This window comes from Malus domestica, chromosome 15 (genome assembly GCF_042453785.1).
Source record: "Malus domestica chromosome 15, GDT2T_hap1".
NCBI lineage: Eukaryota > Viridiplantae > Streptophyta > Magnoliopsida > Rosales > Rosaceae > Malus > Malus domestica.
The window spans coordinates 27,654,076-27,672,717 of NC_091675.1; the positions used below are offsets into that span (position 1 = coordinate 27,654,076).

Sequence of the window (18,642 nt, forward strand, 5' to 3'; positions counted from 1 at the left end):
TAACCAATCAAAATTAAGTTTGTGGATTTTATAAATTTTTGTAGTAGTATTATTAGCTTATTAGGTAACTACATCGTGAAGGTCTAAATCCTTTAGCCAGAGAGAATTTGTTAAGTTGGTAAGGATCGTTCACTTTCCTAAGAAAAACTTACATATGTCAATTCTAGGAAACAACTTACATAGCACCGTACAACATGTGCCAATGAAATAAAGACATATGGATAAAAACTTACAAGTTTTTATTTCATTAACACGAAATGTCACTGTAGCGGTGTACAAGTACCATATAAGTCTCCCAATTCCAGGCGCACCATACAATTTTCATATTGGGATCACAATGACATTCTAACTAATCATCCCGTAATACTGGAATGGAAAGCATTCAACTCATGAGCAGATTTGAATTTGAAGCTAATTTCAACTTCCGGGAAAACCTTGGCACAATACCAAAACTCAAGGTAATGTAATTTATGAAAAATAATTTTCGTTTGTCAGTTTTCTTCTTCTACATAATCTTGACTTGTGGAAACATCGGTGTGTTTGGAGAGAAAAGGATTGTAAATCACTTCCCTCGTATATGGGCGACACGCGCTATTCTTAGGACCTATAGTATGTTGTATCAAAAGCTGGCATTCTTTTCTTCCAAGCTCAAATCCTAGTATTCTTGAATTTTAGAGGACTACACCAACCTTATTACGATTGCCAGTTAATCGTGTTCTGGGACATGTTACATTTTCAAAGAACCTGGAAAAAAAGGGATCAAAGCAAAATCTTCAGTCACACTTGCATAAGAACTTGAAATAACGCTGAAATTAAGTGATACAACAACAACAGCAATAAAGCCTTATCACACTAAGTGTGGTTGGTTGTATGAATTCCAGAATGTTATTGCGCTTGGTTTTGTGTCAAGTCTTCCGTTATCTTCAAGTGCTCCGTGTCTTTTCTTAAAGTCTCAAGTCTTCCTAGGTCTTCCTCTACCCCTTTTACCCTGAATCTTTGCCTCATAATCACATTTTCTAACCGAAACATCCGTAGGTCTTAGGTTTACATGCCCAAATCACCTTAATCAATTTGCTCTCATCTTATCTTCAATTGCGGCAACTCCTAGTTTACCCCGAATATCTTCATTCTTAATCTTATCCTTTCTTGTGTGCCCACACATCCAACAAAACAATCTCTACTCGGTTACACTCATCTCCGTGCTATAAAGCATTCTTATCTCCACATACCTCACATTCCATGCCATAAAGCATTGATGGCCTTGTTGTCGTCCTATAAATTTTTCTCTTGAGCTTTAGTGGCATGCGACGGTCGCACAACACACCTGATGCACTATTCCACTTCTTCCTTCCAGCTTATATTCTATGGTTTATTAACAGTAAGGTGTGAAATGCAGAAAAGCATAAAGGGAAAAGGAAGAATAATTGCAGAGGAATTAGAGAGAAAGTGACTAACTGAAAATTGTATTACTTGAATTGATTGTTATACAAAGAGAGAGAAGTTGCCTATTTATACAACTATATTTGCTTCTTTGATACGCTACTCACTAACTAACTTCCTTATATTTCTGCAATCTCCAGATACTAACTACCTTGCTGATGTGGCACCTAACTGCCTTGCTGATATGTAAGCTAACATGTATATATCAGTCAACATCCCCTCTCAATCTCAACTGAGTCTCCTAGTTTGACATTGAAAGAATGCTTAAGGAATGATGGACTATGCAGCCCCTTAGTTAAAATATCAGTAGTTTGATCTTCAGTTGACAAATATTAAACTTGGAGATCGCCTTTTTGAACTTTCTCCCTTACAAAATGATAATCTGTGTCTAAGTGCTTAATCCTGGAGTGAAATACTAGATTTGAACTTAGAGCAATGGCAAATTTGTTGTCACAATAGATCACAGGAGGAGAATGCAATACTACAGCCATATCTTTCAACACACTTCTGATCCATGCGATATCAGCAGCTGTATGAGCTAAGGCCTTATATTCAGCCTCTATAGAACTTCTGGATACAGAGTCCTGTTTCTTTGATTGCCAAGAAATTGGATTGCAACCAATATATACAACATATCCAGTGACAGACCTTCTTGTATTCAAATCTGCATCACTAAATGCGTGAATCCTTACTTCTGTATTAGCTGAGAATGTGATACCCATGTTGCATAGTTCCTTTTAAAAACCTTAATATCCTTTTAACTGCCATAAAATGAACCTCAGTTGGTTTAGCCATAAACTGACAGACCGTATTGACTGCATATGCAATATTTGGCCTTGTGAATGTGAGATATTGCAATGAACCAACAATACTTCTATATAAACTGGGATCTGATAATGGCTCTCCTTCAGTGAGGAGCAAAGGATTATAAGGTTTGCATGGTGTTGATGCTGATTTACAAGAGTCCATACCAGCTTTGTGAAGAAGATCTTTGACATACTTAGACTGATTAACACAGATATCTCCATTAGACTTGTAATTGATCTACAAGCCAAGAAAATATGTCAATCTGCCCATATCTTTGAGTTTGAACACCTCAGACAATTCTGTTATTATCATTTGAACTGTACTGGAATTGGAACCTGTAATGATAATATCATCTACATAGAGAAGTAGTATGACAATATCATTCTCACACTGTTTGACAAATAAACTAGAGTCTGATGTTGAAGGTTTAAACCCCATTGCAGGTAAATAGCTTGTGAACTTAGAGTTCCAAGCTCTTGGAGCCTGTTTGAGTCCATAGAGAGATTTCAGCAGTTTGCAGACATGTGTTGGCTTAGTTATATCCACAAAGCCCTGAGGTTGTTTCATGTATATATTTTCTTGCAATTCGCCATGCAGAAATGCATTTTTGATATCAAGTTGTCTCAAATCCCAATGATTAATGGCAGCCAATGCAAGTACAATTCGAACTGTGGTATGTCTTACCACTGGACTAAAGGTTTCAAAATAATCCACACCTTGCTCCTGGGAAAAACCTTGTGCCACCAGCCTTGCTTTGTACCTTGAGACTATGCCATCGGGATTCTTTTTTATTTTATATACCCATTTGCTTCTAATAATAGACCTATCACCAGGTGGTGGTATTAATTCCCAAGTTCCTTGAGCCCTAAGAGAGTCATACTCTTCTTGTATTGCATTTTGCCACTGTGGCATTGTAGTAGCTTTTCGGAATGTTGATGGTTCAGCAGCATCACAGTTAACCACCAAAAAAGAAAAACCTCCACCAAAGTATGTATCATCAGCTAATTGAAGTGACTGAAGTTCAGGCAATGTAGCTAAATATCCCTTATAACTTCTCTGTGGTATTGTACCACTCTTCAACCTAGTAACCATTGGATGAACAAAAGCATTACTAGATTCACCAAGATGAGATGATATGGGAGATGAAAAGGGTAGAATTACCTCAAGTTGTGTATCATTATGGACAGGCAACATTTGTGATACAGCATGAGATCTAGGAGTGATGGGATAAGGATCTTGAGTTGATGAAGCACCTTGTGATAGTGATAAATGATCTGAAGTAAATGCTGAATCCAATAAGTGCAATTGAACCACAGAATGAGAATGATTGTCAGATAAAGACAATGACATATCATGTGTAGCCTCTCCATGATTATCTCTCTGAATACCTGGAGTTTCTGCAACATTCTGAATAGGAACCTTAATCACAATAGGTCTCTGAGTTGTAGATGAAAACTGTGAATCTTCATTGAACTTGGTGTTAACCAGAACTCTATATGGAAACACTGATTCATCATGAATGACATGCCTTGATAGAATCATTTTTCTTGTTTCAATATTGTAACATATAACTCCCTTATACCCAGAGCATAACCAAGAAAAACACACTGGACAGATCTTGCTTGTAGCTTATTTGCATTATAGGGCCTGAGAAATGGATAAACAGCTGTCCCAAACACTTTCAAATTCTGAATATCAGGGATCTTACCAAACAACATCTGATGTGGAGACTGCATTTGTAACACTTTACTTGGCATTCTATTAATCAAAAAAGTTGCATATGAACAACCATGAAACCAGAAAGATGGATCCAAGTTTGCTTCAGACATTAAAGTTAATGCAGTTTCTATCAAATGTCTGTGCTTCCTCTCAGGGATGCCATTCCGTTGAGGAGTATATGGACATGATATTCTATGAACAATCCCTTTTAATTCCAAAAAATTGACAAACACTTTACTCATATACTCTCCTCCTCCATCAGTTTGCAAACACTTAATCTCAGTGTTAAATTGATTTAATACAAAGACATGAAACTTTATAAAAGCAGAGACTGCTTCAGATTTGTTCACCAAAGGAAATATCCACAAGAACCTTGAATACTCTTCAATAAAACTGATGTAATATCTATATCCTTCAATTGATATCCTTGGAGAAGGCCCCCATACATTTGAATGTACTCTTTCAAACGTAAAGGTAGCACTACTTTGTTTTACAGGAAAAGATTGCCTACACATTTTACTTGAAATACATGAAGTACATATGGACTGAGAAGAGTCTATACTAACTGATACTTTTGCTGCTTTCAACATAGTTGTCAATACTTCTTCAGAAGAATGGCCTAGCCTCTTATGCCAAATTGCAGTCTTTATCTTCTTTCCTATAAAGCCAACTTTCACATCTTTAATCTTCTCATTTGCAGAAAATGATCTTGAGAACATTGTCGCAGGTATTGTAAAAAGATCCCCATCACTCCTTTCTTGGTAGAGTATCACATTGGTTGCCTTGTCCTGTATGAAAAACACATTATCATCACATATAAACCAGCAACTATTATCATAGCATAATTTCTTAACTGACAAAAGATTCACAGTGATATGTGGTACATGCAAAACATTTTGCAAGAATAAGCAATGATTTGGTGTAAATAGTTTAATAAACCCAATATGTTTTACATCTAAACCTTGACCATTTCCAATGATTATCTTCTCATCACCATGGTATGCAGTGACTTGATTCATATTATTGACATTAGCTGTCATATGATGTGTAGCACCAGTATCTAGAACCCAAGTATCAGCAACAGAAAACCCATATGGTTGAGACTCATTTGGTGTTTGAGAATAATTTTGTGAACCTTGTGCCGACATAGCAGTGAATGTTGGAGGTGGTGGAGCCCCTTGATAAGTATAGTTGTTCCTATGAAAGCAATCCAAGGCATTGTGACCCTTCTTTCCACAGATCTGACATACCAAGAGTTGATATGGAGTGCTATTAGTTGTACTCCTAAAATGACAATTGGGTGTAGTGTGACCTCTTCTGGAACATATTTGACATTCAGGAGTAATGGATGATCTGAAGGTAGTATTCCCATTCCAACCTTGCCAATTTGAACCATTCTTTGATCCACCATTAGATGACTGACCATTAAAACTTGACTGTGAGTTCTTGCCTTGATCAGAAAAACCGCCATTTGATCCCCTACTTTTGTTGCCAAAGTAAGGTTTTGAAGCATTTTGTCCATAGGAATTCCTGTTAGAATTGAATGTCCCTCGATTTTGATTATGGAAAGGCCTTTGGTTACTGCCAGTAAAACCATATCCTCCTTGATAACCATTTGCCCCACCATTTGAACTTTCACCTCCTTGATAACCATTTGCCCCCATGGTTGAACTTTCACCTTGATACCTACCATTGTCTTGATAAGAACCAGTATAACCATTACCATTAGCAGCATTCATATACATTGCAGACATTGAACCTGTTAAAGTTGTGACTTTGGAATCTATGGTAAGTTTAGCACTGAGAAGTTGTGCACGGAAGTCTTTCAACGAGATTGGTGTGTCCCTTGCCAATATCACAGTTCTAATCATATCAAATTCCTGTGGTAATTCAGTTAAAACAGCAATAACCAGATCATTTTCAGATACCCTTTCTCCAACAGAAATCAATTGGTCTCGTATAGCCTTTAGCTTCAACAAAAACTTGTCAATCGAGTCCCCTCATTTTTTAGCAGTATGGAACTCAGTCTTCAACTGATAATCCTGGACACTGCGACAGAAGCAAAACAATCTTGTAGAGCACTCCATGCTTCCTGTGAAGTTTTACATCCAAGAACATGCTCCATAGCATCATCAGATAAGGTAGCAATAAGCAAACTAAGTAAAGCCATATCCTTTTTCACCCAATTCTTATAAGCAGTAGTTAACTCTCTTGTCACACCTGTCTCAGTATGAATTACATATTTAGGTGGACATGGATTATCCCCCACAAAGAAATCCAAGAGGTCATAACCACGCAAGACTGATTGAAACTGAAAATTCCATTTAACAAAGTTATCACCTTGCAACTTCACAGTAAGCATTCCCAAAAGATTTTCAATCTTCACATATTCTATAATATTCTCATACATGATGACAATCAGCACAAGAATTCGACTATTCTTAACAAACTTCAAGAAACTAGCAATCAAGATTTGTATACAGCTTTCAATTAAGAGCAACGGACAAACCCTCTTTGGCAATTGGCCTTTAACAAAGATGATATAGCAGAAAGACTTCAAGATTCAACACTCCGGCAATTGGCCTTCAATGAGTAGAAAACAATATACAATTCAAGAGGAAATGGCAATTGGCCTTCTTAATCCTCCAACCCTTCAACAGAAAACTGGCTATCGGCCTTGTACATGAACAAATTGTAAAGAAAACTTACTGACACAATTCATCGAACACGTGGAGTGCACCAAGTAGATTTCTCCAGAAACACCCATGAACTCGTACAGAAAACTCCAACCAAAATAGCAAATCTTCATCAAGAACAGATACCATTGCAGCGGAAAAATGAACGGTCACCAGCCATCGACCACCAACGACGATACCATATTAACAGTAAGGTGTGAAATGCAGAAAAGCATAAAGGGAAAAGGAAGAATAATTGCAGAGGAATTAGAGAGAAAGTGACTAACTGAGAATTGTATTACTTGAATTGATTGTTATACAGAGAGAGAGAAGTTGCCTATTTATACAACTATATTTGCTTCTTTGATACGCTACTAACTAACTAACTTCCTTATATTTCTGCAATCTCCAGATACTAACTACCTTGCTGATGTGGCACCTAACTGCCTTGCTGATATGTAAGCTAACATGTATATATCAATCAACATGGTTGAGGTCTTCATCCAATTCTCCAATCTTTTGCAAGATAGATTCCAGATAACGAAAGCGTTCACTTTTTTGTATCTCCTGATCTCAAACCCTAACATTTATCTCTCCCAACTTGCACTCCATACACTCTATCTTTGACCTACTTAGGTAAAGACGTTTAGATTCCAACACTTCTAGCCAAAGGTTAAGCTTCGCATTTATTCCCTTATGTGCTTCATTTATATCAGCACTATATTATCTATGAAAAACATTCACTAGGAGATATCATCTTGAATATGTCTTATTAACTCATTCATTACCAATGCAAAAATGTAAGACTTAAAGCCTAGCCTTGATATAAACCTATGATTCTGGGAAAGCTTTTGATTTGTCCTTCATGACTTCTTACTGTAGTTTTTGCTCCATCATACATAACTTCATTGCTTGAACATATGATACCTGTACTTCTTTCTTCTCTAGAATCCTCTAATGAATTTCTCGAGACCCTATCATATGCTTTTTCCGAATCTATAAAGACCATTCGTAAATCCTTTTGCATATCTCTTGAGACCCTATTCATGCAATTTCCTATTTCACTCTTATTCTTGTAGGTAGGCACCAAAGTGCTTTTTTGCCGCTCATTTAGCATCTTCTTCGTTTTCAAAATCTTATTGAAAAGGTTTGTGAGCCATGTTAATATCAACATATTTGAAATAGTGTGATAATAGAAAATACTTATGTGATTAGCAATCTGTTTAAGAGGGGTTTACCGGCGGTGCTTGAGACTGAAACATTCTACAAACCCGTCTCCGTTTCTTCTGCGTGCAAGTGGACCATATGCTTTCCATTTACAGTACTACAATCACCAGGGCAAGCCAGTGAAAGAATATTAATACATCAGATACACAGATGATATAAGAGAGAGCCTATATTCGTTTCCACCCGCTCCACCCCTGAGGAAGTTTCCACTTTCTATGCCAATATATCGACACTCTTGACCATAATGGGAACCCAAAATTGTAATCGAGCGGCCGATCAGCTGGCCCTCCTACTATCAACGGCAACCATACATATCTTGAGTCTCTCAAGTCCGCTGGGTTCCATCTATCTGCCATGAAGATAAATGAACCTGTAAATCCCGGTACAGGAAGCACAGATGTGCTCTGTGCAAAAAATGTAGTAAGTCGAGACACTTTGTTCCCTCCAGCACAGGGGTTTCCCATGAACTCCCATGGCCCCATGACCGACTCTGCTGCATGCCCCAGTGCCTCATTAGGAGCCCATCCAGTGCAGCCTGAAGTGATCATGTAATAAGTTCCTTCATGCTTGAACAGAGCGGGGGCTTCCCGATGTTGTCCCACAAGAATTCTTCTCACAGTGTTGGTCACGTCAAGGTAATCTTCAGTCAGTGGTCCAATATGAAGTTCACTATTGTCATCGGAGGAGTATATTAGATAAGCAACACCATCATCATCTTTGAAGATTGTCATGTCCCTACTATCAAATTCATGGGGTCGTTTGCTGTAGAGATAATCAAAAGGACCAGTTGGGTAATCACTAATGGCAACGCCAACGGAAGCTTTAGTATAGTTAACATCATCGATGTGCATCCACATAACGTACTTCCCTGTATGGTCATTGTAAATCACCTTTGGCCTCTCAAGAACATTGGATTTGTGGAGATCATGTGTTTCATTTGCTTTTTCTGCTGCCAATACAAGACCTTCATTTTTCCATTTCCATAAGTCGTTGGAAGAATAGCAACCCACTCCTATGATGTCAACCTAAATGAAAGACAAGATATAACTTCAATGCTTGAATGAGAAAATATTCTGTCCGAAAAGAAAAACAGATGAATCAAAAAGGACTCTTAAGTACAGCAATGGTGAAAAAGTATGCATCTAATTACGATGCTACATAACTAAGTCTAGAATAGCAACACAAGGCTTAAGGGAAACCTAACAATACTTACCAAAAAAAAGCTCCATACCCCTCACTAAAATAAGTGTACGGTCTATTTCATAAACAAATTTTCAACACACAACTATTTTCAGCCCCAAAATCCAAATTGAACAACTAAAACCCTTCTAGTTTTAAACAAATACCAGATGTCATTTTTAGTGGACGCAAAGTTAACTAATACCAAAAAGTTCCATGCTTTCTAACTTGACACTGATGGAGTTTTCATATCCCACTTCTGGTAAGATAGTAGTCATTGCTCTTTAACCTGAATAGCAGCTATAATTCCATAATCTAGAGTTGATATTTAACTAATATGGAGGCAACACTCTAAATTGGATTCATTTTGGTTAGCAGCGTAGAAATAAACTTGGTTTTCAAGGGTAAGTAATTCACGGATAAATCACGTATGCAAAATGATATATACTCAGCATCATCTACATAATCCGAATGCTTCTAAACAGAACTGAACAGAAAGCAAACAGTTAATGTGTGGAAAATAGCAATTTCATCCCTAACAGAAACAAGGACTGACATTTTAAAGCAAAACCATAGTGGGAGCTTAGGAGTATTCAGAGGAAGGTGAATCACTTACCCGAGCTGCTCCTTTTTTGTGAGCATGGTATGTGGGCCCATCTTTATACTCCCCATACCAATAGTATGTCCTTGATTTTTCATTGAATAGAATACCACCTCCATGGGCTTGAATAGGATTTCCATCAGTATCCAACCAAATCCTCCCAGGGTAAAAGTAATAGCTATCATTTCCCGTGTCCTTCATTGGATCAATAGCAAGCTTCTGGGGAAAGAATACGTGTCTAATTTGAGAATTCTCATCAAGAAATTCATCAATCAGAGTAGTTGGTCGCCTTGGTTTTCTTTTTGCAGCACGTGGGGATCGCTTTCTCGGTGGAGGAATTTGAATATTTTCCTCTTCCACCAGTTCAAGTTCATGGAACTGTGGGTGATTACTCACTCGAAATTGAATTTCTCCTCCCAACCTATCCTTTTGCCGAACAAGAGTGTACAGTTGAAACATAAAAAAACACCCCACCAAGCTCCACACCACAGCAGACGTTGAACATCTACTCCCTGCATTGCAACGGAAACTGGTTGGTTTCCTGTATTTGTTCCTCATCCTCATTTTCTCTTCCTTTTTATTCTCTCCAAGACAATGCTGCAATTAACAAAATGAAACCTATGGATATCCGGCCAAATACAAGTCACAGGCTCACAACCACGCTAGCCTATAATGCACAGAAGTGGTCAATCCGCTTGAAAATTTACGAAAGAAAAAAATTCAGCACAATTAGGACTGTAAGAACCTCAAATGATTTAGAATTACAATTATTTTCATAGTCATATGCAGTCATTAACTTTAGAAAAATCCACTGTCAACGAGCGGAACGTCATAACTCGATGCTACTCACCCGCCCTGTCCAGGAAATCGTAAAACTACAACTAGTCTTCATATTGATAAACTAAACAAGACAATAAAATTGGATTTACCAAATGGCAAAGTTAAGTTTACTGCAATACTATTCATTACAATACTAACAGAGCAAATTACACAATCAAGAATTGACAACTGAAACCATTGACTTAAACCCATTTCAGAAATAGATTGATTCAACCTAAACAACTCAAAACCCACTTGAAAAATTCACCAAAAACGCCACCAAGCACCACAGTTTAAGAATCCAGACGTGGGTTTGCTAACAAAGCAATAAACATCTAAACTTTCACCACCCCACAAGCAGAAAAGTGACAAAAATGAAAGAGATAACTTACCTGAAAATATCTGAAGCATGAGTTGTTCTAACAATATTTGAATAAAGTGGGAAGCAAAATCCAGAGACAGCAGAGAATAAAATTATGGGTCTTCTTTGTCTGATGAAATTGGATCTGAGGTTGATGTTGATGATGCTGACCTGGGACCAAATAAGGTCTTTGTTGTTTGAGAAAGTGGCAGAGATATACCTGGAAGATTTTCAAAGCAAAATTTTTCTTCCTGGATTCTGAATTAAGTATTTACTAATATTTACTTGATGATGAGCAACCAATGATTTCTGATAGTTGATTAATTGGGCCGCCATTAAATCTTGCCTTTACTTTTTCACTGAAAACACGACAGGTGTCGTGAGACCGAGTTCACGCGTGGAACTTCATAGTATTCAAGGTAGATATGGCAATCCTTATGCGAACTGTTAATTCAATACAAACGATACGAAGTGCAAGCTTTTTGTTAACACAATACTTAATTGGATTGGTATCCGATCACACGTTACTTTAATCGGGTTCTTAATAGGTTTATATGCAGGTAACTTGTGAATAACTTGTTTTGATTCTTTAAAAAAAAAACTATTTTTCATTATTTTTAACTACTAAAACAAATTTACTATAAAAAAATAATGAAAATAACTTCAAAGCTTTGAATCTTAACAAAAAACTAGGTAATAAATTTATTTAATGGTTAGGACAAAATCAAACATCAAACCAACCCAATAAGATTAGCCCAAAGAATGAGTTTCCAGTTTTACCCCTAACAGCAAATCTTTCCCATTTGATACTCTCTCCGTTTCTCAGTCTTTCCACGTAATCCCTATTTCTCGATCTCCCTTCTCAATCTCTCTGCCTAATCTTGATCTCTCATCAACACATAAACAATTCCTCCACTTTTGTAATCGGATTGATCTCTCTACCTCTCTCTCGATCTCTCCACATCTCTGTTTTCATTTCCCATTCCAATCGAATTCCATCATTTTTTCAAATCACCATATTAGGAGCCTTTGAGGATGAAGGAAGAGAGAAAAAAGCAAGCGAGAGAGACGGAAAGGAAGAGACCAACGAGTTCCGCCTGAGGTACTACGTCGGCCACTTCGGCCACGAGTTCCTAGAGTTCAAGTTTCAACCCAACGGCGTAGCAGAGCTACGCCAACAATTCCAACTACAAGAACGACACCATCATTCACAAGGAGGTCTACGATATGGAAGCAAACTTGGTTGATCTTGAAGTTATAGATGAGCCCAGTTATCAAGAGGGGAAGCACATCTTTTTATTATTATAAAATACAAATATGAAATTGTAAAAAGGCTGCTAAATAGAGGAAGCTAGCTTTCTACTTATCATAAAGCACATGTTTTTAATAGGCTAAATATCCAAAATGGTCCTTGAGATTTGCATAACTCATCGCTTTGGTCCCTAACATTTCAAATCAATCAAAGTGGTCCCTGAGATTGTCCACCATCCATCATTTTGGTCATTCTGTTAAAAAACACCATTAAGTGTCCCGAAGCTCTTGATCGAAAGTTTGGGCAATTTTCAAAGCTTCGTAACTCAATCGTTTCTTAACCAAATTCGACCTATAATATATCAAAATGAAGATAGGAAAGTGTATAATAAGATTATACCTATTTGGAATCCCAATGGTTGCCGGAGATAGCCAGAAAATAGCCTCAAAGTTGACTGGTCCGAGGGAAAACTGGAAAACTCGCCGGAAACTGAGTAAAGTTTAAACATTCATAACTTCTTCAATACTAAACGAAATCAAGTGATTCAAAAACTAAAATCATACTTCTCGACGAGACGAAGAGAATGGTACATTTTTAACAGCTAACTCGTCATGGTTTAACCGGAAAACGGTTTAAAAGTGGCCATGGACATCTTATAAACAATTGAGTTACGAAGCCTTGAAACTAATTATCATTTAGTCTTTTGAGAAAAAACAAGTTGAAAAGTATGAGTTTATTTTGGTGAGTGCTATGACTTCTTATAAACAAGGTTTTGCTAATGCTATTATAATTAATAATTAATTATATATCGAGTCTACCCAAGCCATCTTGGAAGTATGTGGAAATTTGTATTCGAATAGCATAACATTTAGTTTTAGAAGTTAACATTTAGTATAGTATTCATATTCAGTTTTAGAAGTTAACATTTAGTTTAAGAAATAGTGATAGTATCAGTGTTCATTTTCATAAATAGTGTAACACTAATGTTCAGTTTCAAAAATAGTGTGGTGCCCATGTTCTGTTTCCGAAATAGTCAGCGTTCAATTTAAGAAATAGTAATATTACCAATGTTTAGTGTCACATCCCGGCCCGAGGCGAACCATGTCCCGAGCCCACTCCACCGCCGTAACATTATATTGTCCGTTTTGGGCCCCGACCACGCCCTCACGGTTTTGTTTTTGGGAACTCACGAGCAACTTCCCAGTAGGTCACCCATCATATGAGTGCTCTAGCCCCCTTCTCGCTTAACTTTGAAGTTCCAACGGAACTCAAAGCTAGTGACTCCCAAAATGCCTCGTAGGTAGGGATGAGAATATACATGTAAGGATCGCTCCCCTGGATGATGTGGGATGTCACAATCCACCCCCCTTAGGGGCCCAACGTCCTCGTCGACACACTTCCGGCCAGGGATAGGCTCTGATACCATTTTGTCACATCCTGGCCTGAGGCGGACCACTTCCTGGGCCCGCTCCACCACCGTAGCACGATATTGTCCACTTTGGGCCCCAACCACGCCCTCACGGTTTTGTTTTTGGGAACTCACGAGCAACTTCCCAATGGGTCACCCATCATGGGAGTGCTCTAGCCTCCTTCTCGCTTAACTTCAGAGTTCCAACGGAACTCGAAGCCAGTAAGCTTCCAAAAGGCCTCGTACTAGGTAGGGATGAGAATATACATTTAAGGATTACTCCCATGGGCGATGTGGGATGTCACATTTAGGTTCATAAATAGTGTAGTATACGTGTTCAGTTTCATAAATAGTGTAATATTGTGTTCCGTTTCATAAATAGTGTGATATTGTGTTCAGTTTCATAAATAGTATAGTATCCGTGTTCAGTTTCATAAATATTGTAGTACCCACATTGTTTCTTGAATTACAACAAAATAACTCATACTCTTCCTTAAACTGAACCAAAATAACGCACATTATTTTTGGAAGGGAACAAAATAAACACTATTTTTGAAACTACAGTAAAATAACTAACACTATTTCTGGAGGTAAACCAAAATAACTCGTACTATTTCTGGAACTACAACAAAATAACCATACTATTTTTGAAACTGAACCAAAATAATTCACACTATTTCTAAAACTACAGTAAAATAATCACACTATTTCTAAAACTGAACCAAAATAATTCACACTATTTTTGGAACTACACCAAATTAATCTCACTATTTTTGAAACTTGTTGATGCACAAAATCAGTGAGGACTTTGGTACAACAGAAAGTGTTAACTTTGTGACCTTCGCTACATTGCTCCGGTCACTAGTGTGGATAAGTAAGTAAAAGGATAGGGATAGGGAAGCAAACACAAGATGTACGTGGTTCACCCAGATTGGCTACGTCCACGGAGTAGAGTTCTCATTAATTGTGAAGGGTTACACAAGTGCATAGGTTCAAGCTCTCCTTTAGTGAGTACTAGTGAATGATGTAGTACAAATGACATTAGGAAATATTGTGAGAGAATGATCTCTATTTATAGAAGAGAGTTTCTAGTTTCATTCTGACATTGACACGTGTCGTGTTGTGATTGGCTTCTGATGTTGACACGTGTCACACTATGACTGACTTCTGATGTCGACACGTGTCACGCTGTGATTGGCCTCCTGGTTGTAGGGAAACTCTTATGGGTCCTTGACGGTATAATGTTGACCAGTGTTCAGTAGTTTCGGGATTGGTCAAGTATGGTACAAACAGTGCTCCCCTAAGTTCCCGAGTGAGGGAAGCTCCTCGGCTGGGACATGCAAAATCCAAGCCATTGAGTAATCACGAAACTTCTAAGTACCGAAGTGTGGTATCATTTTCACTTACCTTATCTGTCTCATACTGATGCAAAAATTAACTTAACACACAAATTTAAACCTCTTTTGACAACTGTAGTATAAGTATAAGTAGGGATCGTTCTGGACCGGGGATTAGGAAGACTTGCTAATAACCTCTAAACTGACTCAAAAACATAAAACTAAACTTAAAAATACTTAACAAGACTCACAAGACTCAAAGCAAACTTAAAATACTCAAAACAGCTTAAAACAACTAAATAAACTTAAACTAGACACTAGGAATGACTTTGGACGAAAATTGACTTTTACTTGAATCAAAACATTTAAAAACACAAATTAAAACAGATTCTAACTAATTAGACACTCTAAAGTAAAAAGGGATTGAGTTTTAGACGAAGTTGAAACAAACAAACAAGTATGAAAAACTAGACAGATTGTAAAACAAATTTGAGAAATAAGATGATGGATAGGATAGCTAGAGATTTTTTTCTCCACACATGACATGTATGCAAATAACTCGATTTCCAGTTACTACTTCATTGAATTATGAACGACAATACTCTAAATTAATCGTGACATCACTAGTTAACTCTTAGATTTTCCTTGTTTTATTGGATTGGATGACATCATTCGACAACCCAAAATATTCTTCTAAAGTTCCCTACATGACATCATAATAGAGATACAATCAAAGATCATTACGTTTAATGAAAATCATAAGCATTGACAAAGCACTTGCAACTATGACATCATGTCACTCATGCTAGGAATTGAACTTAACGTGATCGTTTATAAGCGACCTTCACTACATGTGAATATAAGTTTGTAACGATTATGTGAAACTTCCTTATATTCTAGCAACGGATTTATGCATGCCAATTAAGTGTCGACACTTAATTAACAAATACAAATAAGTTATCAATCAAATAGTTAAGCCAATTGCATTCACGATTCAAGAGTTCATAACTGGAATTTATCAAATTATATTACATACATAATCATGGCTTTCAAATCACCCCTAGTCAAGAGGGGTTTAGCCACTCATACTTACAACATAACGAAAGGAAATGAATTTAAACATTAGAAACAAAAGAAAGAAAACACCTAAACGCTCCAACGATCCAAGTTGGACAGCAAGCACATCCAAGCACTTTCCTTCCCTTCCTTTGCTACAGCACAAGGTGTTGGTGAGTGTTTGAAGGTTTATTTGTATGGAGGAATGGATGTGTTTGGATGAAGGTTGTGTTGAAATGGGAGTGAATGATCTAACTAAATATGAACTAAATTTATGTTACACACACTTCCTTTTATAGAGGAAGTGCATGGTAATGGAGGGGAACATGGAGTGGTGTAGCAATTAAGTGCAATGATGCATGAAATCTGAAATGATTGAGGGAACAAGGAATGGTGTAGCAATTGAGTGCAATGATTCAATGTAATGATGCATGAAATCTTAAATGATGGAGGGAACAAGGAATGATGTAGCAATTGAGTGCAATGATTCAATGTAATGATGCATGAATCTGAAATGATGGAGGGAACAAGGAATGGTGTAGCAATTTAGTGCAATGATTCAATGTAATGATGCATGAAATCTGAAATGATGGAAGGGACAAGGGTGATTATGCATGGCATGGGTGGAAAGGTGAGTAAGTGGTGAATCAATGAGTGCAAGGAGGTGAAAGGATATTGTGCACATGGTAGACAAAGGAAAGGAAGTGGAATGATGCAACAAATGAGTGAATGGAGGGAACATGGATGATGATGCACGGCATAGGAATCCAAAGAGAGTGCAATGGTGGTGCACGACAATGATGGAAAGGTGAATGGTGGAGTGACACCCCTTTGTGGCTGAGCTCTTTGTCCTTTTACATTAAGTCTTCTTTCTCTTTAACACATTCCTAGCCTCTTTAGTCTTCAATTTCGTCCATCCACCTTGCTTCATGCATGTGCTATTCATTCCAAGCTCAAAACTGCTCCAAAATGCATCTTATTGCTTTATAAGGCCTATGGACCTACAAACACACGAAAATAGCTTAAAATACATAATTAACTAAGAAATAACAACATAAATGCATGAGAACAAGCTAACTTAACTGCATAAATATGTTCCTATCAAATTCCCCCACACTTAGCTTTTGCTAGTCCTCAAGCAAAACAAAACAAACGAAACAAACAAAACACAACCTAGATCTTCCAACATTTGCCTCAGGGATTTTTAATGACACATGACATGTTAAAAATCATCATTCCCATAGATTTTGGTCATGTTTACACTTGAGCACATACTTAATCACAGTCACCACTTACTAGTTCACAATTAACCAATTAAAACAATCAGTGGCGAAGCTACGTGAGGGCGAGGAGTGGTGACCGCCACTCCCCTCGCCGGAAAACACGTCTAGGAGCACTGGTTCAGCCCCTCCGCTCTCGTCGGAATTCATGGCCAGGGGCGGATAAAGAGCAGCAGCCAGAGGCGGATCCATTCCGGGACCTGGGTGGTCATGTGACCCTCTGAAAGTCTAGAAAATTGGCTTTGAGGACCATGGAGGACCACCCGACGGTCTGGCATGTGGTGGACAAGAGGTATCGGCGACGACTGCAACCTGCAATCAGTACAGCTTGCAGATGGAGAACGAAGAAGAAGATTGTTTTTTAAAATGCCCAAAACGACTCGTTTTGAGTCAATACAATTTAAAAGATACACGTGACCATCTTAAACAATCCACGTGACTCTCCCTTTTAGATAATCTAAACCTTATTTTCTTTAAGACCCCTACTACCCAAAGCCCAAAGCCAAATCTCTATTTCATCCTATACCAATTTCATCGCAACCGACCAACCCTCCACCACCATCACCTAATTTCTTAATTTCTGTTTTTTATTTTTGCTAATGTCCTCATTTTTACATTTTACTAAGGTTTTTAATCTTAGCCCAAATTAATAATATAGGATGCTATTGAAATTAATGTGTATTGGATGAAAATTTTGAATTTCTAACAAATTATAGTTATTGCTATGATTATTAGATTGAAATTTATGATATTTTGATATTTGATTTGATCATGTGTTAATAATTGATAATTGATAAGTATGGAACGATATAACATTAAAAAACATTATCAATTAGTTTGGACAATGTTATTTCGAATAGTTTAGCTTCAATTTTGGATGGTTTTAATTGTGATTTCGATAGTTCAACTTTAACATTTGGATAGTTCAACTTCAACATTATCATTTTGTTGTACTTTCTGCTTACATTGACTTTGATATTATTGCTTACAACCGTTTTGGTAGAGAGACTATTTTCAACTATGAATATTGACTCAAAACTTTGCACTCTCCAATGTGAAAGCAACTGCTTCAATTGATCCTTACACTCTTTTGAATTTCGCCCCTCCCCTCGGTAAATCCTGACTTCGCCACTGAAAACAATGTTTTGAATGTAGTAACATGCCTTAGAGAATTTGCTCAATTCCTTACAAGATACTCTCTATTTTCACACATTTTTTCTGACTACACACCCTACACTAGTATATGTGAGAAGATTGATGTAAACACGAAAGACTAGGACTCACATATGTTATAACAAAGAAAGCAATTTTCTGGAGTTATTAAGCATGTTTAGATATGATCTCATGAATGGAATGCTACTACTTAGATGCGAGAACCAGTGACACCATATGCTCATACCAATTTTGAACTCCACAAATTGAAACACACAACACTCAAGATTGAAGTCAAGGGTTGTAACAGGGCTTGGGGGTAATGGCTA

General features: G+C 37.4%; 1 protein-coding gene across 3 annotated transcripts; it reads right to left on the bottom strand.

The window, feature by feature from the left end:
• Positions 1-7,902: 7,902 nt before the first annotated feature.
• Positions 7,903-11,225, bottom strand: LOC103406392 (uncharacterized). 3 transcript variants are annotated; one of them, XM_070813894.1, is made up of 3 exons: positions 10,860-11,225; positions 9,664-10,315; positions 7,903-8,893 (listed from the first exon to the last, which is right to left on the bottom strand). In XM_070813894.1, exons 2-3 carry the CDS (start codon positions 10,210-10,212, stop codon positions 8,036-8,038), a joined length of 1,407 nt encoding a protein of 468 aa, XP_070669995.1. In that variant the 5' UTR covers positions 10,213-10,315; positions 10,860-11,225; the 3' UTR covers positions 7,903-8,035. The 3 variants fall into 3 exon arrangements, with proteins under 3 accessions (XP_070669995.1, XP_070669994.1, XP_070669996.1); XM_070813893.1 differs by having other exon boundaries at positions 9,664-10,245; positions 10,860-11,193; XM_070813895.1 differs by having other exon boundaries at positions 9,664-10,160; positions 10,860-11,139.
• Between the last annotated feature and the right edge of the window lie 7,417 nt (positions 11,226-18,642).